A 26,672-nucleotide genomic window follows, 5' to 3' on the forward strand; every position below is an offset into this window, starting at 1 on the left:
ATGACAGCATTAACAGCCAGACCAGACCAATTAATTTCCAATCCACTAAAGCTTTAACATATGTTTACTGCACTGGTCGTCGGTCTTTATTAGGTTTCATCTTGCCCTCCTACATCTCTTTACATCCGCTGTGTATCTGATGCTCGACTCGGTTTGCTGTTTCATTCTTTCTCTTTTCTCAGATTTTTCCTTCTGAAGTTGTCAGACTGGGTCATATGGGTGGGTAGGATGGTGGGGGTAAAAGGTTGAAGGTCATGTTTTGAATCCATTAGAGGCATCTACTAACACAGAACCTTATTGACCTGCGTGTTCGCCTCCATATGTTTACACAAATGTGTGGCCGGGGTGTACGCCTACTCCGAGATGACCTGTGATAGTTGCATATTTGCTTATGTGTAAATCTGGAACTTCTAATAAGAATTGAATATCCTTATAATTTGAAGCATGTTTATCTTTGTACTGCAGTGGAATTTCTTTCTTTATAAACCTTTGTGCCGCTGTAAAACTGAAATAGCCATATTGCACTTTCAACAGTTTGTTTTACATTTAAAATGATCAGATCAAAGGAGCTGGTACAGAGGTGACAAAGACTCAAGCTTGTCCTAAAAAAAAATGAAGTTGTTAAAGTTTCCTAACCATTGGGGTTGAATCTTTTCAAGTTTGTTGGTCTAGAATACTTTCTTTTCAATAACATACTGTATTTGCCAAGTTTAATTAATTTGTAAGCACAAGTCCGTCTTTGAATAAAAAACCTGTTGGATATTTGTGGCCCTAGATACTGTGATGCTAAACAAGAGCAACAAAACATGGCTAATAAAAGAAAAATACCTTTTGTTGTAGCTGGTTTCTTTCATTTTGAAAGGTATGAATTTGTCATTGAAAATCTTATCCAAATTTATCAGCTTCATTTGCTAGAAGCCACATTTCTACCACTCTTTTTGTTACTTTTAAACGTAAGTAATAAAAAGAGTAATATTTTATAAGAGTAATAATATCATTAAAAGTAGTCTCTGCTGTTCTAATTCATTGAGAGGGAGCTATATTACAAATCAACTGAATAAAAGAAATAAATGTTTCAGATATGTTGGATTGACTTCAGAACTGCTACAATTAGTTTGCAGTAAATCATACTATATTGTGGAAAAATAATACTTTCCTTCCTTTCACATTTGGTTGCCATGCCCACTAATACTCTTATTTATTACTGCTTAACAAGACCGTCTGGTTGCCTTCAAAAATTAATTAGTGCTTCATCTGTTGATCAAATTAACATCTTCTTGTCTCATCACTTCACATATTTATTCTTTTTTCTCCCTTTGTGTTCTAGTCAGTTTTTAGTTATAAAAATGTAATTGTTGGGTTCAGAATTTCAAACAAAGTGCATTAAGGTTAAAATCAAAACATTGGAGCTTCTTTGATTTTCTTGCAGCTGCTTACATCTTTTTTTTTTATTCAATTTCTTAAAATTAGCGTAATCTCTTCTTTTGACTGATTCCCTGCTATTGTTATGTGTTAAAAATTCCCAGTCACTGGCTGACTAATAAGACAGATGTTGTGTGTGTGTGCGTGTGTTTGTGTGTGTGCTCTGCAGGCAGCCGGTGCCGAAGTGGAGGGGCCTAGGGGGATGGAACGAGCTCCAGTCAAAAACACCTTCAATGGCAGGTCAGTGCCTTTTTTTTCTGTATGGATCAATGATGAATGAGAAATAAAAATTTTGATCTGGAGAAAAAAAGAAAAGCATTCTGATTGAACGCACCGAAAACAAAAGATCAAACTGATTACTATCAAAAGAGTTTCAGCTGATTTCTTTCTGTAAATCCTCTTGTGGTCCTCCTCTGTACTGATTTTGTCTTCATCTGCTTTTCTAGTAATTTATCCAGACAATATGCCAAACCATTACGTTTGTTTGTCGGAAATGAGTGTTTTTGTCCAATGAGAAGGTTTTGTTTGTGCAACATCCATGTTCATTGGTTTTCATGAGTGTGCCTCTGTCCCACTTTCTCTTCATTAAAGCTGTTTTCTAATCCAGATCAAGGCTGTTGCAGATATATTTACTGTTAAAAACTCCATCATTAGCTAACTACAAAAGGCTGCCAAAACAGGGTCAGGGTCTCACACACACACACACACGCACGCACACGCACACACACACACACATAAAAGGCACAAAGATATGCTTAGACTGCCATAAACACATGGTCTCAAAGATAAACACAGTTGCGTCTGCTATTTTTAAATGCACAAACTAATGAATGCTGCTTAATTAAGTTCTGGGTTGCAGGATGCCCTGTGTCTCTGAGGGGCTTTTTTGTTCATATCCATGAGAGACGCAAGGCTCTTTGGAGCTGGATCCTACATTTAGACACAAGGGGAAGTCATGCAGTTACTCTGTGCTGCAACAGAGAAACTAACTATAGAAAATCTATTTAACAATAACCAGAGTGTAATGTTTGCCTGTACCTTGTGTCACATGTCAAATATTCCCATGTTAGCTTTGTTAGAGCAAAGATTGAAGTGCTCCTTCTACCACTTGGCAAGCGTTTACCTACAAAGCTTTGATTTTACATTGCCATGTGGCCTTTGAGTTGGTCTAGTTCCATTCTTAAAAAAATTATGCCAAGACAAAAACACCTAGTTCTACAACTTTATAAATTATCTTTAGATCACTTGACTTAACCATAGAAACTGAGCAGGATGCAATGTATCTTATTACCGTAATTTCCAGACTATATGCCATTACTTCTTCATACGCTCTGAGCACTTTGATGCAGCTGTTATACGGCTCTTTTACAAAAGGCTTTCAAAGACTGGACTGCTGCGAGATGAAATTGACAGCACAAGCTCAGGAGCGAGACAAAAGTGACATTATGAGCAACTGTGAAAGAGACTGAGGAAGTGTGTTATCGGAAGGCACGGTCAAAACCTGTACCTGATATACTTGCACGATACACATGGCAGAAAGAAACAGACCAGGCACACAAATTTGCCGCGTGAGTGTGATTATTATGGCATTTATATTAGTCCATGTTGATAATTATTGATTAGTTTTAAATATCTGAAATACTGCCAAACTGGTGATGTGACCTTTCCTTTTTTATTCACAGTTTTCACTCCTCGCCGTTGTTTTTTTTTAAGCAGTTGCGTGGCATGTTGGTGAAGCTTTAAACTGGTGCTGTGCAAGTTACTCAACAAGTTGTTGCTAGGTAACCAAAGAGTGAGTTAGCCAATGAAACCAACCTTGCTTTATCTGGTTGTGTGCGGTCAAGGAGCTAAAGTCTTTCCTTTGCGTACAATCCCCAAAATGCTGTGCAGTTCTGGATCCCAGTTCACTAAAATTGAACAAATGTGGCCCATTTGCCGTAGTTTACAGACTGTTGAGCATGCCTGAATATAAGCTGCATTTGTAAGCTTCAGGTGTCCACGTTGTGCAGACCTAGGGGTTTTCCTTGAGTTTTTTTATTTTTTTAATTTTATTATAATTATTTGACATTTTGCTAGTTTTATGTCATCCCTTTATTATAATCAGTTTACAGATTATTCATAACAAATACAATTTTCTTTGGTTTTTCTTTGTTGAGTTTTACATTTTTTTATGATTTCAGCTGCTGAATTTATAAACGGCTGTTGCTAACGGAGTAGTTTGTGCTAATGCTTGCTATCCTTTTGTCCTCTGACACCACTGAGCTCAATCAATACAAATTTTTGACCTGATGTTTTACATACATTTTGTAATAAAATAGTATTGAATAAATAGTTGAACAAAATATGATTATTTGAATATTGAAATGAGCCTCTTTAGTCTTCATGTGTATCCTCTCATGCTCAAAGAAGGAAGCATAGACATATCAGCACCATCTATGAAAGTTGTTTGCAGCATTTTATTCCTTATTTTTCTGCTTCACCATTATCAACTTATTTGTTGCCTTAATAGACAGTTCTGACAGCCAAATCAATAGCCAAGCTAACTAAATAGAAACCTTTTCAGTTCCATTACCATCTCTGGTACTGAGCTGTACAGTGCAGAAAATACAAAGGTTATTACAAAAGTAGTTGCCAACTCCCATTTATGTCATTTTCCCTCTAACTTTTCTTTTTACACATATCCTTTCACGCACACATAGTCTAATCTAATAAGAACTATCCCAGTTGTGAGTAATGTAAAAGTGATGTAATGGTTTTTGTGGTCACCAGGGAAACGATCCTTGAAATTGCACAAAAAAAAGTCCAAAATGAAGGCGGGAATGCGGTCATAAATACTAGAACAGCAAAGCAGGAGTTAAATAAATGTGTGTTTTTTGTGTGGTGTGCGTTGTGTTTCCATGCACACTGTGGTCCCCTTTGTGTTTGCGAGCGAGAATTTCTGCGCCTTCAAACGTACAGTAATGGCTAATCATTATTTTAACCACACCACATGCGCCGCAAAGAACTCATTACGCATAAATCAAAACGGCCTTTTTCATACAGGGAAACAGATTTACTTCAAATTGGTTTATTGAAATGGCGTTTTCACTATATTTCTTTGTGAGTAAGGCGCTGTATTGAAGGTGATTTGGAAGGCGAGAGGTGAACAGGTAAATAGGTTCCACTGGTTGCACAAAACAAACAAGATTTAAAAAGCATTGTGTTCTTTAAGAGCAGCTATACATCTTTGGTGATTTGTGCTTTAATAGATTTAGTCATCAACTGTGATAAAAGGAGTTATTGTGGTTATACTTAAACCCGGATCTAGTCATTTTCTTCTCTTTATGTGTGCTCCAGGCTGTTAATTTTCAATTCTGTTGCTTACATTTCTCCATGACTTTTTCAGTTAAGGGTTCTTCAGGAAATTTGAATGACAAAATACTCGAAATAAAACATTTATAATGTAATAATGTGCTCTCAATTATTAAGCTGCTAATTCCTGCAATGAGTACTATTTGTTTTTGTATTGTATCTTTTCTCACTGACATTTAGTCTTGTGCAAACTTTTATCATTACATCTGTGCACTTAGAGAGCCATAAAAAAGAGAAATACATTGATAAGAATAGTAATGAGAGAGTGAAATGCATTGGCGCAAAGAGAGTGGTTTGGTGATGCATATCCTCCTTTTTCATTTCTCCTCAGTGTTTCGGTCTTTCATAGAGAGGATCGGTAAAGTGGCAGCTGGATAAAGAGAACACCTGCTCTCTTCATCTCTCTTTGCCTCGCTCTGTCCTGCACTCTGTGCATACAGCTCCTTTTTCTCCCTCCTATTCATCCATTGCGCTTCGTGTCTCTTTTCTCAAGTCTCACCCGTTTTGCTGCTCCCTCTCTCAACCCCACTTCAGTATTTGCATTGATGCAGCCTGTCAAACATCTTTCACAAAAAAAATATAAAGGAAGAAAAAGGAAATGCAGATGGATCTCAATTGCTTTTGTGAATGTGTGTGTTTGTGTGTAGTAGGTGGAGATCAGAGGCGCAGCAGCAGGAAGAGATAAAGGGAGGGGTGCATGTTATTTTCCTGCTCATAATAATTCTTTTTATTAGCCTTGTCTAATTAATTCAGCGCCTCCTTCTCCCTCACTCACTGTTTCATTTCTAAAGCTTCTCTGATTCCTACCTCCTTTTTTTCCAGTTATTATTTTAAATTGACACTGTGATTTGAGGATGTGTTGCCAGTACTTAGGGCTCTGCCTAATACAGGAGCATCTCATGTCACTCTAGTGATGAAAATAGACCACAACAAGAAGGCGCCAATGAGTAGTGACCATCCATCCGTCCAATGCCCAAACCACAGCAATGGACTTATTTGAGTAACAAAGAGCAGCTCCCACAAGACTGAGGCAAGCTGCCCTATGGAGGGAGCTCATCTCAGCTGCTAGTATCTGGGATCTTATTTTTACTGTTCTGTTTGAAAATAATAACTGTTACCCAAGTGTGATACTTGGAATGTCTTATTCCAAGCAAACGTTGAGTTGTAACATGCATTTAATGAATCAGAAAAGAGGAGTTTGGTGAAACAAAGCTCTGTCCATATTCTAGTTCATTTACCACATATTTTGACATATTTATGATGTAGACATCACTAAAATAAACTTGAAATGTGGTTTCAGTTTACACTTTTTTAATTATCACTCAAATTCTCAAGCTTGGTCTGACACATAGTCAATCTGCATAAGAGTTGTGACAGGAATGACAGAACTTTTTCAAGACATCTTAATGTAACGATAAATAGCTTGGAATGTTAGCAATAGCATGTTAAGATTCGCGCGAGTTTGACTCAGTGCATTATGGTTTGTTTTTGTTGAAGAAGCATACAACTTCTGTACACTACTATTGGTATTTCTTGACAAATGTTTTAATTACAATGTACTGGACAGATAATTGCATTTGGAATATTTAACATCACTACAAGGTGGCTGAGTAAGTTTATAGTGGAATACGTTTGGCATTTTTTAGGGTTGCATTGCTTCCATTTTTAACAGCTTTATCATTTTCTCAAAATCAATATTTTTACTGGCACTGACATGCTTCAAAAGCAATGGATATATTAGTAATTCATAAAATGTGTGTGTTATGGTTCACTTGATGGTCCATAGTACTACTTCATTTCCTCTTAGCAGTGTTTGGAGTTTATTTTTGGGCCCTGGGTTAATTGAAGAATTAATAATAGTTGCTTTTAGTGCTTGGATAGTGTAAGTGTTATTGTTGTCACAGACTAGTTATCGTTTTTTTATGTCGGCCTAAAAAAAATCCTACTTGCAGAATCAGAGTGTAAAACAACATCTGTCCTGCTTTACGGTCATGTTTGCAGCCGTTTGGATTCATGTAAATTTACTGAGCTGTGATGAGGCAATTTCAGCTTTGTGTGCCTATTTATGAGTCTGTGTGTGAGAAAGAGAGAGAGAAAACATGTTGGTATACTTTGCATGTCTCCACTGTTACCACCCACAATCATCAGTAACCCTCTCTGGAGTTTATCAGCATCTGTAGTGCTATCAGTTGATGGGGATTTAGGGATGGATGGATGAGCTGGAGCGGGAGAGGCAGACATGAAATGAACTGTTAGCATGACAGAGAATGAATGAAAGATTGCAAAACAAAGTTTAGACAAACTTGCTAAAAAGGCACACACCGACACACACGCATTCACACACACTGGGAGCAGAGAGAAGGTCACGAGAGGATTAATGGCTGTGCTCTGATAGATAAACCAATCAAACAAACAAAGACTTTAGCACGCGTACACATTAAAAGGCAGGATGTAAAGCAGAGACACACTTGAATAATCCAAACCACACATAGAGACATTAAGAGATTCAAAGTAAGGAAGAAACCCACAGAGAAGAAAGGCACAAAACATATTCTTCAAACATACATCCACTGTGGTCTATGCCTTTATTAGGCTTGAATTGAGTAGAGCGCTCCCTTCTCTGAGGCCTGCATCCACAGACACGGATTAAGTACTCCATAAAAGCATATTTTCAGTACGGTATTAGCATTCATTGGAAATCTAAAGTCAATCGAGTGCAACGACTTGCAAACTTTTCCTCAAGAGACACAAGCTTTCAGAGATTATATCGGAGCTAGCACACATGTGATGTCTGTCTAGCTTTCATTCAGTTTAATTCAGTTTATTTAGATAGCACCATTTCAAGACACTTCACAAAAAAAGTCAACTCAACTCAATCATACATGCATCCGAATTGATCCTAGTTATCAAACAGTGCATTAAGTTCAGTTTATTACTCAAATTGTAAAAGATTACTGTCTCGAAGAATAGATGAGAAAAGTGGTTCATACGAACCAGAAGTGGATACTGTTGTTGAGGATAATGAGAAAAGGCAGTGGCCTCGCTCACCATCCTTACCATCACCAAGAATGTGGTAAGAACAGCTAATCACATTCCACCTGTTTGAGTGGGTTAAGTTATTGGTGATTCTAACAGTACTGTACTAATTTATTATAGTGTCACTAATGTTTCTTTAAAAAAAACTGTTTTTTTTTATTCAAAACGTTTTTCTGTTTTCTACCATAATAGCTTTATATATGCAGTTTGTGCAAAGCTGGTGAAAAACTGCAGGAAACAATTGACCTCTGTCAAAGGATACTGTACCAAATATTAACATTGATTTTCACAGGTGTTCAAATACTCATTTGCAGCAGTAACACACAAACTATTAAAATTGTGATTTCTGGATTTTTATATATATTTTTATTAGATTGTCTCTCACAGTGAACATAAACCTTAGGTGAAAATTTCAGGCTCCCCACCCCCATGATTTCTAAGTGGGAAAACTTGCAAAGTCGCAGGGTGTTCAAATACTTGATGCCAAATACTATTTACCAGATATGAATATGAATATTTAATCTGGTAAGCATGTTACCTTCATCAATAGTCAAGACAGTTGTCTGTTGTTTAGAATTTGTTCATTCATAATGTGCCTTATCGCTAAAATGAATATTATGGAATAGATAGCAGTTAAATGTTTATGTCTTAATGAATGCCTGAAGACAAACCAGTAGGTGATTTGAATTAATAAACTGCATAAAAGCAGCGTTGTATCGAGATGGGACTCATAGATCCAATGAGGGAAGATTCATTTTAGTTGTTAGAAACCTAAAACTCAGCTTGGATTTAGAAAAAAAAGGTGAATATATCTGCGTACATGCACACATTAGTTTAAGTGTATGGTCATATTTTCACATTTGCAATTACCTTTTGTCCTCTTTGCTTGGAGTCCTTAATATTGAAAAAAAAAAATCTAAAAGACCATTACTTTAATGTGTACACATTCATATTCATTTGAAACTCATGTGCTGTTCAAAAGGTAAAAAGCATTAGTCTAATAAAATGATTGTTGTACTTACTATAATAGTTTTTTTATCTGTTTTGTCTTTGTTTCTACCATCTACCTGTGTTTCTCTAGTCTGACCAGAACGGTGGAGATCCAGGGAGAGGACAATCCTCTGGGTATTCACGTTGTTCCCTACTGCTCTTCACTCAGCGGACGGTGAGTTTTGCGTACATTCATCCACACTGTTTTGAACTGAAAAAGGACACATCCCCATAAGATCCCCATAAGATCTAATTCTGGCAATACCATGAAACACAAAATAACTTTTGGAAGTAAACTCTGCAGACACAGTGGCAACTACTAAGTAAAGGAAAACAAAACAAAAAAAGCACTGTGTGTGTGCGCGCAGTTTTTTTTTTTAACTTCCTAAAGGAAAGCATGATGGGTTTTGAATGATTTTTTTCATCTTGTTCATTCCTTCCTTTCCTCATCACCTCGTTCCAGTTTCCTTTCGTCATTTTACAATCACTTTTCTTGTACCCTGATTTTTTATTCTTGTGTAGTTGAACTGTATTTGAAGATTTGTATCACCTCCTTTTTGAAGATATCTTTCTTTATTATTATTTTCTTTTTACCACATGTTACTTTTGCTCAGATAATGTTTGCAATATATGTCTTTGTTCCTGGTTATCTTAGTGTCTGTTTCTTCGCCTACAGTTTTCAGTGTTGCTACTACACAGTTTGAAACAGTCTATTCAGTTTATTCCCTTGTTTCTTTTATTTCTTGCTTGTGTCCATTCTTGTATTATTTTGTATTTTGTCCTTCTGTCTATCCTTTCTTGCTTCTCCTTCTTTGTGACTTTTATTATGTTTCTTCCTATTTTTGTCAAAGCCTAACTGTGTGTAAATATCACCCATAAATTTCTGGTAAACGTTAGAGTTTTACATTTTAAATTGCCATAAAGAGCTCAGAACTCTTCTGGGATTTTTTTTTTTTTGCTGAAAAATGTGTAGGAGCCCTGACCATAACCTTTTGTTAGTTAATAGATAAAATTTCCTATTGATTGCAACCTCTAAAAAGTCTTGGTGAAACACTTTTGGAGTTTTTTTTGCCTACAGATATCTCAGTCTTGGAGTTCATATAACTAAATATAATTTTCTATCAAATCTTTATTAATGATATGTTTTAAAGAAAGATGTGAGCTTTTTCATATTTGCTGTATGTATCTCTTGCTGGCACAGGTCTCTTGGTCTGTATATCCGTGGTGTGGAGGAAGAGAGCCGCTCAAGAAAGGAGGGCTTGTTTCAGGAGGATGAATGCATTGTGAAAATCAACAACACTGACCTCATGGACAAGACATTTAGCCAGTGAGTGCAGCTGTTTATCTCTGTTTTTCATCAGAGGCTAACATTTTGTTTGGTTTAAAAACTTTGCATCTTTTTATTTTTCTAAGAAAGGACATACATAAATGCCGGAACTGAAACTTTATTCGTTTATATAAGGGGAATTGTCAGGAGTGCAAATTTTGTTCACATTACGTCACAGTTAGTCAGTTCCTTTTGTTATTAGTAAATTGAGTAATACAAATTTAGGATTCACAGATATTAAGGAGTACTAGTTCAATAAATAAATGTGCACCTTAATAAATTATTCATAAGGTAACTTATTTCAGTCATTCAATAGATAAAAGTGACACTCCATAAGTCATAGAGACTCATTCCACATGGTCATATATGTTAGGCAACATATAAAATAAAATAAGATTTTGAAAGTAGTTTGTCTGCCTGAGAAACACACAAATCTATCAAACAGGAGAAGAAAAACAAACATTTTGTGTTATTTAAGATCCACCTGCACTGTATCTAAACTGTATTTGCACTTACAAACATAGAGCACTGCTAGTTTTGTTCAGACCTATCAGGTGATATTTCAGCTGGAGCATTGTGCAGCAAAGTTTTGTGTGAATGCACACAGGGCCATTGTCCATGCCAGATTATTATCGAGGCTGCTTGGTTAGAATATCGGATTCACACAAATGTGGCTGCACGCCTTGTTCAATCAGACATAATAGTGATATCATCTGAGCACAATGCTCTCCATACTCATAACAAAACACACAGCTTTCATATCTAATTTCATTCTACTGTCAATGCAATCTAAATCACTGCAAAAGCAATTGTTAATAGTGTTGTGTTCTAATGGTTTTTCCATGGACTGAGAAGAGAATACCACAAATTAGTCACATGACTACGGTTCAGCTTCTAGTGTTTCGTTGACGATGTTGTTTACGACCTTACAAATATGGCTTCCACGTTTGCGAGGAAAAAAGCATAATGTCCCATGATTTCAGACAAACATGTTTGACCTTAGAATTATCCATCCATCCATTTTCTTTACACCCTTGTCCCTCAGTGGGGTCAGGAGGGTTGCTGTTGCCTCTCCAGCTAACGTTCCGGGCGAGAGGCGGGGTCACCCTGGACAGGTCGCCAGTCTGTCGCAGGGCAACCTTAGAATTATATTCCCTGGAATTAGCATGAACAAAAAATATTAGAAATTTACTAAAATTATTAAGCGTTACAAAATATTCTCATTCTCGCCTCCTAATTTTAACACTTAAATCTCAGAGGCCTCGCAGAGTTTTTGTTTGTTTACTTATTTATTTACTTACTAATTTTTTACTTTATAATGTCCGAGAATATCCTGACTTCAATATAGTTTATGCATTTAATCATGGGGAATTCACTTTGTTTCTTGCACATTTATACAGTTTCAAAATCAGAAAATATAATTTTTTTTCTTGTAAATAGAAAATTACTATTAGTTTTTCGGAAGATGTCGGCTCCTTTGTGGCAAATTATTCTTTGCTTTAGAATAAAACTGTCACAGGGTATTGTTTAAGTTGATACACTGTATGGATTGTCCATAATGCTGTCTTAACACAGATTATACTTACAAGGCAAAGCATTGCCTTAAGACACTTGATTTTCCATGATGCTAAAATCACTGTGCTCTTAATGTAAATATACATAATGACATCGTAGTTTACATTAGATTAATTGTCAATTTTCCAAAGTTTCACTGTTTCACATTTTCCCATCAAATTCATGGAGGAATTTTTCATTTCTGACTTTTAAACAAAGTCAACTCTAATCATCATAAACTATTCGGAAAACAACAGGAGTGTAATCAAATGAAATTTTAATTAACTGGATTTACTCCATTGCTTATCTGAGGTGAATGATGCTGATTACCAATTGCTCCTGACACCGTAGTGCCTGTAACTTGCTTAGCATGATCTGATCTAAATTAATTCCCTGCAAAATGATCTTTTTCATTCTTTATGAGGTTCTAATAGCTGTGTGTCCAGGTGTTGTGGCTCTATGCTTCCTGAACTGTCTGGTTTTGAGCTCGGAGAAGGTGATAAAAAAGAAAAACGCTGCAAATAGCCATTACTAATTCAGCTGGAGGAAAAGGAAAGCTTTAACACACATAATGATGATGTTTCAGAGGAATAGTGAGGGATCAGTGTCTAAAACTATCATTTTAGTTTAGAAATCAAACTTTAAGAAGTTTGATTTCTAGTTGTTAGAAATCAAACTTCTTAAAGTTTTAAGTACAAAGGATCTGGGATAAACTTTAAATTAATCATGTGTAATCAGATTTATTAACTGTATCTCTATTTTTCTCCTAATTGAGTTATGCCCTCTCACAGTATAATTAATTTTCTTGTCTGAAACTGATAAGTACTCTTTGGATATTATTATGAATGATGAAATTATCGTTGCATCTGCTAACTGTCTTTGCTTTCTTTAAAAAACCTCGTTCACCAAACTGAACAATTTTTTTTTGCTTTCTCTTTTTCCTCTTTTTCCTTGTAGATCTCAGGACATTTTTCGCCAGGCGATGCGGTCCCCACTTGTTCGTTTGGAAGTCGTGTCCTCGTCAAACAGAGAGCGATATGAGAAAAGTCTGATCAGTCAGCTGTGTGTCAACAGTACGGCTCCGAACAGCAGCCCTCGTGTCACCAAGGGCAAAGATCCACCGCCACCAGTCAAAGCCAAACCTGTGTTTAAACCTCCTGAGAATTCAGCTCCACGTCTTGTAGAAGAAAGTCATATTCTTGAAGTGGTTAGTGTGAGTTGTGCTTCAGTTATACTAAAAACACTCAAATGTGCTGTAAAAATGACTCAACAACATTAAACGAATATGACAATACAGTTTTAAGATCCAGTAAATTACAATAGTTCACTTGCCAACAACCAGACAGCACAGATATCAAACAACATGCTAAGATAAAACACCTTCATCAGGTCTGTTTCCACCCACCATCATGTAATGTTCATGATCTAAGTTTTAGTGCATTTCTATAAGCTCTGTATTTTTTATTATACTTTATTTGTTTTTCATTCTTTTCCTGTGGCTTTAAAAAGCAATAAGTTCCACTTTATTTTTACCTTATGTCCACCTTCTTCCTAGAGCTAAAAAGCTTATAAAACCCGAACACATGTAACCATGTCGTCAACGTCACTATGGTTACTTGGCTGACATTTGAAAAACAACTGGCTTAGAGGGAACAGTTTCTTAGCAACAGCTTATTATCTTAGTTTATTAAAAATAAGTTTTGTTGGTCATGCAGGAACTCTGTACAGTTCTATAAACAGTTTGAGGAGATGCACATTTTCATTTATTTATTTATTTATTTTTTTTACTTTAACCATCATATTTGATATATTTATTAAATTACTTTGTCGTAAACTGTCTGGAAAAGTCCATAAGTTTATTCTGTTTTCAGTAAGGGAGGAGAAAAGACAGAATCTATTCCTTCCTTCCATTCATCTATCCAGTTTTCGCAGGTTCCATATTTAACATTACCACAGCAGAAATATCTCCTATTAAATCATACAGATTTTTTAAAATTTATGCTCTTAAAATGAGAAGAGGATGTTAAGTTGTTAAATGTTGGATGTTTTACCCTTTAAAACATTATTATGATCCAGAACATCCAGTCTGTTGTGTGCAGATAAACAAAAAAGGCTTTTTTGGCACTTCCGGTTCCAGGCAGACTTGCATTTCATGATTAAAGGAGAGATTTTGAAGAATAGCTTCTAACTCTGGGTGTTCGCACATCCTTACAAAGGCTTAAAAAGTCTTAAATTTGTGCATCTGAAGAATTAGGTCCTTAAAATGTTTTAAATTTATTAGGAAATATGTAAGTTGACCTTATATATCACAAGCCCAAATTTAGTTGTGGCAGAACTATTTATTCTTGTATTTTCTATGTAGTTTAGTTTTTTCATGGGACTATTCTGTAAGGCAAAAATTTGAGCTGCATGCGGATATCATCATCTTCATCATCATCATCATTATCATTTTTTGTGGTTGAGGCTATTGCTAAGTAGCTACTAACAAACCCTCACTATCTAGCTAGCTAGCTTTTTTGCATTTATCATTGGTAAGTGTAAGTTATTGCCAATTTTCTGGATGACATTTGCTTTTTCCAACTCGACTACTATATAAAAAATACAATATTGTTTTGTACATTTTGGTCGTGACACAGGTCTTATATTTTATTCATAATGGTTTGAAAAAGGTCTTAAAAAGCCTTAAGTTTGAGCTGACAAAACCTGCAGAAACCTTGTAACTTGGCTTTTTTATTTTTAATACATTTCTTACATTAAAGCATTACTGTTATATGTATTTAGTTTGAAACTAATAAAAGCTGCATGTTCTTAATGTAGAGTCCAAAGGAGAGAGGTGACAGCCCTCTCCACAGGAAAAGTCCGGCGCTCTCCAGCTTGGTGTCCAATAAAAGAGGAGGGCGGAGGCTGCGGATCGACTTAAAGAAAGGTTGGAAGCATCTTTGTTTATTTTTTGAGTATGTACAAAACATTACAGCAGGAAGCATAATGTTAAAACGTTTGTTTTATATATTCAATGGAGTGGGTGAAAGTATAAGCTTATCTAAATTCACTGCGTTGAGATCCTGCAGTGAGTCTAAATTGTTGTAGGCCATTTTCAGTTAAACATTCAGCATTTAATGTTGCTCCTTGGTTTGTGGGATTTGCCTTTTTCATTTTAGTTAAATTTATTTAAAACTGTAAATCTTTAATTTGTTTCTTGGCATGGTGTTTGCCTTACCAGTTCGTATGGATTTGTTCCTGTTTCTGTAAACCTATCAGGCAAAGTCGCTTTCCTCTCTCCATCTTCCACATTCCTTCTCTTCAGGGTCTATTAAGTCTTTATTGATCTGTTCATTTCTGCTGATATGAATTCATAGCGGCCCAAACTGCTGACTTGGCTCTGCTAAAGAGACCAGACTTAATGAGGTCTATAAACCACACAGCCAGTCCCTGTGTCTGCGTGCAGCGATTTTTTTTTCTGTTCTCGCAGCCATGTGTGTGAGACCTTTCATACACATTTATATGTGCACATATTTTCTCTGATTAAGCTTTTCGTCTTTATCTTCTTCTTTTCCAGAACATTGCCTCTATGTTTCCAATGTGTTTCATTGATTTCACTTGGACTCTTGTCTTCTTCTCATCCTTTTTGACCTGTACCTGAACTCTCATTTTTTTTCTTTCACCCACCTCCTTCCTTTTCCCCGTCTACCTGTTCATCTATTTGTTCTTCCTTCTTGGCTTTTTCCTTCCTTCCTTTTACTTATTTCTTCCTGCTGTCCTTTCTGACCTTCTCCTGAACCCCCTTAATGCTTGCAGATGTGTTGCTGCACCTGTATCTAAAGGATTTAAAGCAACATACTCAATCTTCCAATACTTAAAGTTAGCACACATAGTAGATTATATGGAGTCAGGAGCTGAGTCAACAACACTGCACCTAAGCTCTCAGAATAAAGTACCTGTGTGTGGGATATTGAAATCAGATTTTCACCTTAAAATCCTCTTGAAATATATTCAGACCTTTGGAGAAAAGCTCAGATTTCTGCATGTCTCTGTGGATGTGACTGTAGGTTCAGAAGGTCTTGGATTTACTGTCGTAACCAGGGATTCCTCAATACACGGCCCCGGTCCTATTCTAGTTAAAAACATTCTGCCACGAGGAGCTGCTGTCAAAGATGGACGCCTTCAGTCTGGAGACCGCATACTGGAGGTACAGTGAAGCTTACCCGAACGGTTTTTGTTATACCTCAACAAATCTGCTGGAGACAAGTTTCTTATGTGTGTGTGCATAGGTAAACGGTGTGGATATCACTGGGGTGGGCCAGGAGGAGCTGGTGTGTATGCTCCGCAGCACTCGTCAGGGAGAGACTGTGTCCCTGGTGGTTTTACGGCAGGATGAGATGTTCCTGCCCAGAGAAATGGTAAGAACCAGTCCCAGTGTTAAAATGGCAGCAGGCAGAACTAGATTTTCTGTTGGCTTGAAGAATCACCAGTCGATTGAAAGGCTCTAGTGTCTTATTCACTCCGGTAATTTTGTTTAATTTTAATTTTCAAAGAAATGTGACTTGATTCTGCAGTAATGTACCACTGCTTTATCCCGCTATGGACAAATCTCTTTGTAAGGGTTAGATCCTATTTCTTTCTGCAAATGTTTTCACTTTATGCAAAATTTTACCTCTGTTCTAATATTTTCAATAAACATCTTTTTTTCCCCACTGGTTTTATTTTCCTCGCTTTTCTGACTTTTCATATCAGAAACAGTTCTTGCACTAACAAACATCTTTTTTACATCTTTAATTTCTCACAAAAAAAATATGTAGCCTTGTGTAACTTTTATTTTAATTCACCAATTACAAAATTAAATTTCTATGCTAAAGATAGTTTTCTCTTTATCTGTCTCTCCCTCATGATGGTATCATATTATGTGAGAAGCCAAATAATAAATAAAAAAGTCCAAACGAAATACATAAAGGTTAAAATCTGATTTGTGTCATTGAGTTAAATAAATATTTGATTCCCTCCAGATGAGCCAGAATTCATGCTCCAACAGATTGGCCATGTGGCACACTGATCAATCAGTCAATCAATTATTTCATCTCGTTATGGAAATAAAGCACATCTGTCCATAAAATCAATTTCTTCCCATTAAAAACCCCCTGCTTCCACATGAACGACCAAAGAGATCAGATGATCTCAAGGACAAGATTGGGTTTTTAAACGAGGCTGGAATGGACTCCGAAACCACAAGAAAGAAGTTTGGAGAGGTCACTGATATTTGTATAATTATTTGGAGAAATTGAAGAAATATGAATTTACCATCAATCACTCCCAGCTTCAGATCCACTCATCTGCAAGATCTTTCCTCATGGGAGTCTGCTAAAGAAGAAGCATGTAAAGGCCTTCCTGGAGTCAGTGAACATCTGAATCACTCACTAAAGGTTTTGGAGAAAGTTCTGCAGTTAGATGACACTATAATTGATGTCTTTCAACTCATCCTACCATGTTTACAAAGAGAACATAGGGAAGCGAGATCTTCCACTGGCAACACATGGAAATGGAAACATTATGTTTTGAGGCTCCCATATTTTAATGTCAGATTAAAAAAACAACAAAAAGAAGTCACCTCTTATTTCAGATTTGTAATTTGTTAGGGGTTTTTCCAACTTCAAACTGAGAAATTCCATTTCTGTCTTAAATGTGAACATCTTACTAATTCTTCAAACAAATATAGAAAGTCAGTAAAACCTAACTATTTTAGTTTGGCTTTGTGACATCACATGGTGACCTCAAAAAGCCTTAATCTTATTGTGGGATTGGGTGGAAATCTCTGTCAAAGATAGCTACACTTAGAAACTTGACTATTTAAGGTTGTGATGCGTGTCATGACATGTTTCCTGTGGGATCAGATTTTTATTTCACTCAATGACACTTGCTTTTCTGGATTTTTTGTTGTTGTTGCTGTCTTTCTTCACTTTAAAATAACAGTGAAAACCATTTATTTCTTTGTTCATGAGCAAATATGAAACATAAACAAAAGATCAATTAAGGGTTCCCTTCCCAGGATGTTTTTTATGAAACTGGGTGACTTTACCATTGCAAAAAAAAAAAAAAAGAAAAAAAAATGCTGATAATTGTCACAGATTTCCACAACTTTGCACTGTAATTTTTTTCTTCTAGTCGCCCACACTTGCAGAATTTGATATCCAATAACTATTTGTTTTATTTTTCTAAACTTTTAGGGGCACATTTTGATTAGGAGAATTTAATTTGCTTCCTCTCTTTACCCGTAACTCACGTCTGTGGTTTATGTTTCCTCTTCCTCAATGTGTCTTATTCTGTTTTTACGTTGCTCTCTATGCCTCTTCCCTTTGTGCCTCTTTCCGCTCCTGTCGACTGATGTTTCCTCAGCGGCTGCCAGGCGACCAAACACAGACATGTGCATGTGACTCTGAGCCCCATAGGAAACTCTGTGTCTGCAGACAGGAAAAGCAGGGAAGTGTTAGTGTGCGAGCATGTGTTAACATTTAGGATAATTTGTTAATGTATCCAGGATTTGATCGTGTGTGCATGTCTGAACTCTCGGATAGTTTGCTGCCTGTGAAGGCCAACAATGCATTTTTTGGGTGTATACACAAAACGTCAGATTTTTTTCAACTCTGATTCTTCGTTTCAGTTCACCAAATACTATAAAACTAATTGGCAAGCAATTCTGGAGTGCTGCAAGCCTTAGCTGTTGTTTTTATATAGACCACCATGTCTTGTATTTACTCTTTGTTTATAGTAGACATATTTTCCTGAAATGTCAGAGTGTTGCCTTTCTCAGAAAACTTTACAGCTCACACTGCCTCATGGGTTAGGTCATTGTTCTAAGTTCCTGTTGTCTGTTTCTGAAGCTTTGTAAACCTATTTTTGAATTAAAAGTTCATAGATGCTCATGTGCTGAAACATTAATTAATGAATAGATTGTGAATCGGTTGGGCACTGTTGAAGGACATTTGCATAAGTTTGCTGTGGTTCCTGACATGAAAATTCAGTAGACACCACCTTGAAAAAGTCATAATAATGTTGACATAAATAACAGGACAGTCATGGTTTTTACACTTTTTAACATTTTAGTATAAAATAAAAACAAACAAATCTGTTGGATAAAAAAAATAAATAATGTAATAGCCTTGTTGGATTTGGTTAATTTGTGCAATCTTAAACGAATGCTTTTTGAAACACAAACTCTATTTGCATTCACATCGGCCGTCAGTCACAGAAAAACCTGAGATAAAATCCACCTGTCCCAGGACAAACACATTTTTTCACTTACACAATCTATTTTTCATAAATACAAAATGGAAGATATGGCAGAAATTAGTCAGAGATGCTGCCATAAGTCTGGTAATGATACCAGATTTACATTCTGCATTTGATAACAATTTCATGCTTTCTTTATTTGTCTGATCCAAAAAATATTGTTGCAAGACAAAACATTGTATAATGAAACCAAACTGGAACATTTTGAATACATAGATGTACATTTGGCATTCAAAACAACACATTATCAAAATAACATACTCACACGGAGACAGGGTGGTGGCAGCATCATGGTGTGGGTCTTCTTTCCTCTAGAGTGAATAGAGTTTAAATTAGTTACAGACACCAGTCAATTTTGACCCAAAGCTTTAAAGTATCAGTTAGAGAGCTGGAGATGAAGAGCAATTTCAGCCTCACCTGGAGAAAATTATATTTTATGAAAGCCCTGAACTAAATTTGGCAGAAAATCCGTGGGCTCATTCGAAGAACTTTCCTCAAATCTGGATAATTTGGAAAACAGTGGGTGAAAGCTGATAAGTCGGCATGTGGCAAGCTGAAAGGATGCTTCAGCAATACAAATACTTTAAGGTCTGCACAGTTACACAATTGACATTTTTTCTCAACAAACTCAGAGGTTTTGCTGTTGACTTATTCAGCCTGTATTTAAAAATTTAAATATCTTCTTTGGTACCTATTGCTATAATTATTGAGCTATGTGTACATTTCAGTGGTGATAATTTAGAGGTTTTATTAAAGCTGCTTTATTGGAGTCTTCATCAATTCTTATAACATTTGTAACATTGCTGATTGTTACAAACAGAATGAAAATACAAGCACTTTTAAAGCCTGTTCCTACAGACTTTAAACACAAATATAAGCTCTTCTGCTTTCGCATTTGTACCCGTTTGTTTGTGTTTATGCGGGAGGGAAGCAGAAGAAGAATGTCGCGGAAATGATGGAATGATCGTCTTTCTTCTCCTCCCCCTCTTCCGTTGTCTCATTTTAGCCGACCATCTGGTGTTGCTTGCTAATGTCTACACTCGCTGTAGAACAAAGACGTTACACCACCTCTACAAGCACACAGGCTCTCACTCGGTTTGCCGATCTGTGACTTACAGCATATTCATACACAGTCCACGGTATAGCAAGCATACATCATGCTGTGCTGGCTCTCTGTGTGCAGGCTAAACACATCACAAACTCACACACTTACTCGTTTATACAATGTGAAACCTTTTTTTCTGCAGTGATTTTCTTTGCATATGAGCAGAGATATGCCTGCTGAGTTGGCTAGTGGTTCGGAACTAATGTTCGACACAAATATCCTCTTTTCTGCCTGCAGATAATTCAAACGTGTCTTTTTTTTCTCCCCCCTTATGTTCTGTTGTTCTTTCATATATGTTTGATAGGCCTACAGGGTCAGTTCACATTAATGAACTTTCTGTGTGGTGTTGCAGGCAAAATTTCATCTGTCGTCAATCAAACAAATAGAATGGCACCTAAAAATACATAAGATTAATTAAAAAAAATATAAAAAACACCCCAACAATGATTACAAATGTTCATTAATTTATTCTTTTTTATTTACCTTATGAAGTACAGTGACGTTTATGTCCATAATGTTCCGTTTGTGACCTTAATCGCTCCATTACAGGGATTGCTTTGACTAAAATTGATTATCCTGTCATTTCCAACCTAAAGACTTAAAATAAAACTACCAAACGTTCTATTGTCTCAAATGGATCAAAGAGGAAGGTAAAACCGGGCACATTTAAAGAAAACATATATAGCTAACACTGTCTGGTGTCGATCCATCCAAAACTTAATAGTATAAACCAATCCAATGATCAAACGCTGATATTTTGTTCTTTTACAAAGCAAAAAGGATGTTTTCTGTATTTTGAATTTGAATATTACTAGTTTGATCCATTCCAGTTAGTCTGTTTCAATTTTGAAATCTCCTGACATGATCACACAGACATAAGTATTATAAATTTATTATAAGATAATAAATATTAATTTTTACAGCTCTGTTTTGCTTTTTAATTAGTCATTAAATTTGTTTTCTATGGGCTTTTTGTTAGTCATCTTTTGACCTCCTATTCTGCCCATCTATTCTTCTCTCTGTCCCTATTTTAACAAAAGGAGGAAAAAAAAGGCTTTTTGGTGCCAGATGTTCCTCACACTCACATCGGCATGAAATCAGTAAACAGTTAGTAACTGGTGACAGAGCATGTTCTTAACAAAGCAACTGTATTGAACAGTTTCTTTACTCTGATTAAGCCTCATCCATCACTACCAGCAAGCCTGTGCATTGGTGTGCTTCTTCCCCTCAGTCTGTTGTTTCTTTGTGCGTGTGAGAGAGTGCATCGCACTGATACTGTCACCAGTGTGACCTCACAGTCACTACAGTAGATCCCCCATCTGTTACACCACTCTGAGACCTGTTTATACACAGACAGACACACACACACATACACACACTTGGCAGCTTGGTGTCTCTGCAGGAGCTGCCATCATCCCAGTGGAGAGCAGTCAAGAAGGGTATCACATCTCTCTTCTGTGGTTTTCTGTCTCATCTCATGTCTTTCTGCTGTTTATCAAGGGCCTTCCATCTCCTTCATCCTCTTATCATCCAACATCGCTGTTGTGTGTTAAAGCACTGACCACAGGAGAGACGCTAACGGTCACCAACGTCGGGTTCGACAGGCCACCTCAGGGCAGCTTGGATATTTCACAATGCTGCTGTTATTCTTAGAGATAAAGATTTAGCTTTGCTGTAAGTTGTTCCTTGTAGACAGGGACACAAACAGAAAAATATACTTCAATGATGAGCTAGTTGGATCAGTTTGGATTGAAAATTAACTCCAAGTACCAGAAAAAGTCAGCATTGCTCAAGAAGGCATGCTTTTTATTTTCGACAACGTTCAATTGCATGCATCAAAGCAAGCCAGTAAAGACCTTAAAGTACAATGAGATGAACCTGTTTCCTCACCTCGCCTGACCTCATCTTGAGGAATCTTCTTAAAGGGGAATTTTAAAGTGAAGGAAAATAGTCAACCTCTTCGAATAGTGTCTGGCAGGCTGTGGTTGCTGCTACACAACAGGTTGTGTTTGAAGACTGCATATCAGTCTTTTGGGCAACAATAAATGCTTAAATATTACAATTATAATTAGCCCTTTATATGGCAGTTTTAATTCAAATTGCACACAAGCCTGTGGTTTTGAGATTGTAACAACTGCATTTGCCTGTGCTTTTTTACAGCAGAATCCATTGGTCTTTTAAGGACATTTTGCTTTTCTCACAACTCTGCCCTGCTACGCTTGTTGTCCAATTGCAAACACTTTGCACCATTTTGGAGTCCAACTTGTCATTCTGCACAGCCTTTAATGTTTCGTTTTGTAGAATGCAGAAACTGGTCTTGCAACATCATGACACCATCTTCACTAACATCAGAAGCCTTTAATTTTTAACATGTAATTTTATTTCGTCGTCCAGCCTCTGTAGGACTGCAGATGCTTTGTTGCAACATTAAAACTATGTAACATTACTACTCCGGCCATTTCGAGAAACTGTTGATGGGATTTCACTTTGTGAACTCGTCCCATGTGGTCAGTGATTGGACAGTAATTTTCAGAAATGGGAAGCTGTTATGTTCTGCTTAGTCCAAGATTGGGTCAGAGAGCTAGCAAGTCCAGGAAGGAAATTCAGACATCCCTCTTCCCAGGGACACTTCTTCTGGTAAATGGTATTGAAAGGTCAGAAATAATATACACTCACCACACCTTTGAACACCTTTCTAGTACTGCTTCAGACCACCTTTTGCCCTCAGATCTTTCTCAATTCAGTGTGGAATCAGAAACATTCCTCTGAGATTTTGGTCCATGTTGACAAGGTCCAAGCTGATTATTTTTGCTGTATTATGGTTCCTGGTCCAGGACATAGCAATGCAGCTTTTAGCATTGTCATTTTATCAAATACCATGGCAAAACTATGTTTAAGTAGACCCCTTATGTTATCCAGACAACTCAAATTATGATCATTATTCTTCTTATTTCTCATGTCATCCAGTCTTTCTCTATGTCTCTCTCCATCTCACACTTTATTTCTCCTGTAGAGGTGATGTAGGTGAAGTAGTTGAGTGTTCTCACTCATTTCCACATAATGCGTCCTTCCATCATTCTCTCCTGCACTTTTTCTGGCTCTGTTTAATAAAACTCACTCACCGACTGAGCTGTCTCTTTGATAGCGTGGCCTCCTGTAGATCCATCATTGTGGCAAACCCATTTAAATGTTAAACGACCTGCACGCGAAGGTTCATCTGTGCAAACGGCTTTTTCTGTCGTTGGGTGGATTTGATAGAGTTAATGTAGCAAAGAATCAAACACCTTTTATAGCTACGAATGGAAACAGAAATACAGAGGCTCACTGCAGTTTGTGCTTTCATCATTACACAGAAAATGTGTTCCTATCACAGCTGTATAGCTGGAATAATAGAAATGTTTTATGAAAGTGTTATGTGAGTTAAAGGTTTGTATGTTGTGCTTGTGTAATGTTCCATGAAAAACAAAGACTTGTTTAAGGTCAATGCTAAGTCAAGCCAAGTTGTTTTACTGCAGAGACTTCTGAAAAATAGACAGGTCTGAAGTATTTCCCACAAAATTTTAGTAAAAAAAAAAAATTACGTTATTAAAGCTCAGTTACTGTTTGCAAATAGATTTTTATCAGCCAAACATGTATTTGCATGTGAAGGGAAGCAATGTAAGCTCTTCTGAGTACCCCTGCTTAAGTTGAATTTGCTCTAGCATTTGTTATCTCTGAAGCTTAAGAGAACTTAAAATCATGACTAACAGAGGGTGGGAGTAAAACCAAATAAAAGTGGCAGAAAACAAATAAAATGGATGTTGTAAAAAAGTTTCAGGCAGTGAAAGCGTTGTCACTGCAATTATAAGCAGAGCATAGCTAACATTTTCCACCAGTTTTTTTTTTTTTTTTTTTCCCTCCAAGGTCGGGGAGCTTCCTATCGGGTCTGGACAGTCAGTTATTCTTCCAGCAGGGAAAACAGTTTTCTGCAGAGCTGAGGACTTTATGTCGGCTTAACGCTGTTAAACCTACAATCCCCACAGGCAAACAGCAGTGTTTAAACCTAACACTCATGACCCACAAAAACGCACACTCTCATACACACACTGCATTCATCCATTTTTATTGACAGCTACATAAATGGATATTGACAGTCTGTGAGACTGACAAATCTACAGCTGCAGGAATTTAGATTAAATTAAAGAAAACATAAATACATTGCTTTGTTCAGTATAACAAATATGTTGCAACTTGTGTAGTCATGTTTGTTATTCTCAAATTGTTTGATTTTCTAAATAAAACAATATTAAATTAATTATTACTCCTTCTGTTGGTCAAACCAATTAGACCTCCCTCTGAACTGAAAGTTGTGGTAAATATTGCCTTGATGTTACTAAATATGGAGCAAAGTAAAATACAAAAGACAAGAGTTCAACAAGCTGTGCAAAGTTATAATACTTTAATACCATCCATCCATTTCCCGGTACACCCTTTTCCCTCAGTGGGGTCGGGAGGGTTGCTGGTGCCATCTCCAGCTGGCGTACCGGGCGAGAGGCGGGGTCACCCTGGACAGGTCGCCAGTCTGTTGCTGGGCAACACAGAGACACACAGGACACACAACCATGCACACACACACTCACACCTAGGGGCAATTTGAAGAGGCCAATTAACCTGACAGTCATGTTTTTGGACTGTGGGAGGAAGCCGGAGTACCCGGAGAAAACCCACGCACGCACAGGGAGAACATGCAAACTCCATGTAGAAAGACCGGGGCCGGGAATCGAACCCAGAACCTTGCTGCAAGGCAACAGCTCTACCAACTGCGCCACTGTGCAGCCAATACTTTAATGCAAAAATGATAATTTTAAAATCAAGATCTACCTTCAGTTGCACAATTACACACCAGAGACTCAATCATGTAATATGTGTAAAGCAAAAATGAAGCCAAAATGAGTAAAATATATATTTAAGTGCACTATGCAAATTCACTGTCATGGGAAAAATGTCCTAGTCCTACAACAGCCTATATGCTTTATTTTTAAACTCATGTGGACAAATGAATATTTATTATAGATATCTAATATTAGAGAAACACATTTATTTCCAGCTATTTGTTTGTGACCTTAGCTCCAGCATTCTTAGTTATCCAGCGGGACTGTGACCTAGAACACAATGCCAGTTAGGAGGTCTAGGGGCCAAATAATATTTAGAAAATGACCATGTTAGCATGGATATCATTTCTTCCTCATTTGGATATTAGTTTTTACACAATGTGGAGGGAGGGAAAACATTCCACTGTCAAATGTCAGCTGATTTCTTGAAAACTCCCAAATACAAACAAGATGCAGACCCATTTATTAAATTAGAATATTACTGAAAAGTAACACTATCAAATGAAGCACATCATATAGATTATTCAGACAGACTGATGTTTTAGGACCTTTGTTTCTCTTAATCATGATAATTATCTACCAATTAAAACAACAGAATATTATATCAGACCAAAAATAAAAAAATAGAAATAGTAATGTATACTTTGGTTTGTTTTGAATTTTAAATTTAATTTCCTTGGATCAGTTTTTTTGGACTGGAAGGTATATTAAAAAATATAATAATCCACTTATTTCTAACATTTCACACATATGTTTCAAATGTATCCAAGAACAAAGAATTATTGGAAAAATATTATATTCCATATGAGCTGAAACCATGACAGCTCTCCTGCTGAGCCATCACAGGCTTCAAACACACACTTTCATTTGGACACTCTTCTTTGTTTAGAGTATTTTTTTTGCTTTAACTGTGTCCCACACTTGGTGATTACTGCCATACAGCTGCCCTAATGATATGGTGTTTTTCACTATCTTTTTGTTTGTCTGTCTTTTTTTTTTTACCTCAACAATCCATCTATGGTTCTTTTCTTCTTTTTTTTGTCAGGTTTACAATCGCTCTCTTTTATATTCTCTTCTGCTTTTGTCCTTCAGGCTCTCTGTGTTGGCTGTATTCTTCAATTACCTCTTGTAAAATGCAGAACTTTTATTGATATTGCTGAGCTGAGAGAGGGAGAAATTGGTGCATAAAAGCAGACAGTCCAAATGGCTTTTCTCTTCTTCTTTAGACTTGTTTTTCTTCAGACCATTTTTTAGTCATAGAGAAATTTAGCTGAAAAGCACCCTGCGCTTCTTTCTCGAAAATGGAAAAGCTTTTAGTTTAGCTTTTGGAGACTAGTCACGTCCAATAAGATGAACTCTGTCACCCAGTTTTCAGCCATCTCCTCACATCATTAATGCATCTCACCTGATCTGCGGGATCTTTTTCTTCTTTTTCCCTCCCCTAGAAAGACGAGTTGTCTCGTTTGCGTGGCGTGGTTTTGGAGAACGGGAAGGAGCAGCTGATGTTTGAGGTTCCCCTCAATGACACTGGCTCGGCGGGACTTGGCATCAGCCTGAAGGGAAACAAGTCCAGAGAGACGGGAGAGGATCTGGGAATTTTCATCAAATCCATCATTCATGGAGGAGCTGCATACAAGGTGACATACAGTTAATCAAAAACACAATTTAAAGCCATTTATTATCTTTCAGTTTAAGATGCCTTGCAACAGTGTTCTTTGTGTAATTGTACACCCTTGAG

At 36.8% G+C, this 26,672-nt stretch overlaps 1 protein-coding gene across 4 annotated transcripts in view; it reads left to right on the forward strand.

Annotated features, from left to right (window-relative positions):
- LOC103460460 (partitioning defective 3 homolog B-like) overlaps positions 1-26,672 on the forward strand; it is a 213,536-nt gene that overhangs the window by 54,182 nt on the left and 132,682 nt on the right. For 3 of the 4 annotated variants that reach the window (XM_008402636.3, XM_008402652.3, XM_008402658.2), the window contains 8 exons: positions 1,592-1,662; positions 8,891-8,974; positions 10,001-10,126; positions 12,638-12,893; positions 14,498-14,606; positions 15,727-15,866; positions 15,949-16,077; positions 26,380-26,571. In XM_008402636.3, coding sequence (XP_008400858.2) covers positions 1,592-1,662; positions 8,891-8,974; positions 10,001-10,126; positions 12,638-12,893; positions 14,498-14,606; positions 15,727-15,866; positions 15,949-16,077; positions 26,380-26,571 — 1,107 coding nt within the window. The remainder of the gene's footprint in view (positions 1-1,591; positions 1,663-8,890; positions 8,975-10,000; positions 10,127-12,637; positions 12,894-14,497; positions 14,607-15,726; positions 15,867-15,948; positions 16,078-26,379; positions 26,572-26,672) is intronic. The other variant, XM_008402642.3, reaches the window with a different exon arrangement.

The sequence above is a fragment of the Poecilia reticulata genome, chromosome 2 (assembly GCF_904066995.2).
Source record: "Poecilia reticulata chromosome 2, P_reticulata-male-v2, whole genome shotgun sequence".
NCBI classification, from domain to species: Eukaryota; Metazoa; Chordata; class Actinopteri; order Cyprinodontiformes; family Poeciliidae; genus Poecilia; species Poecilia reticulata.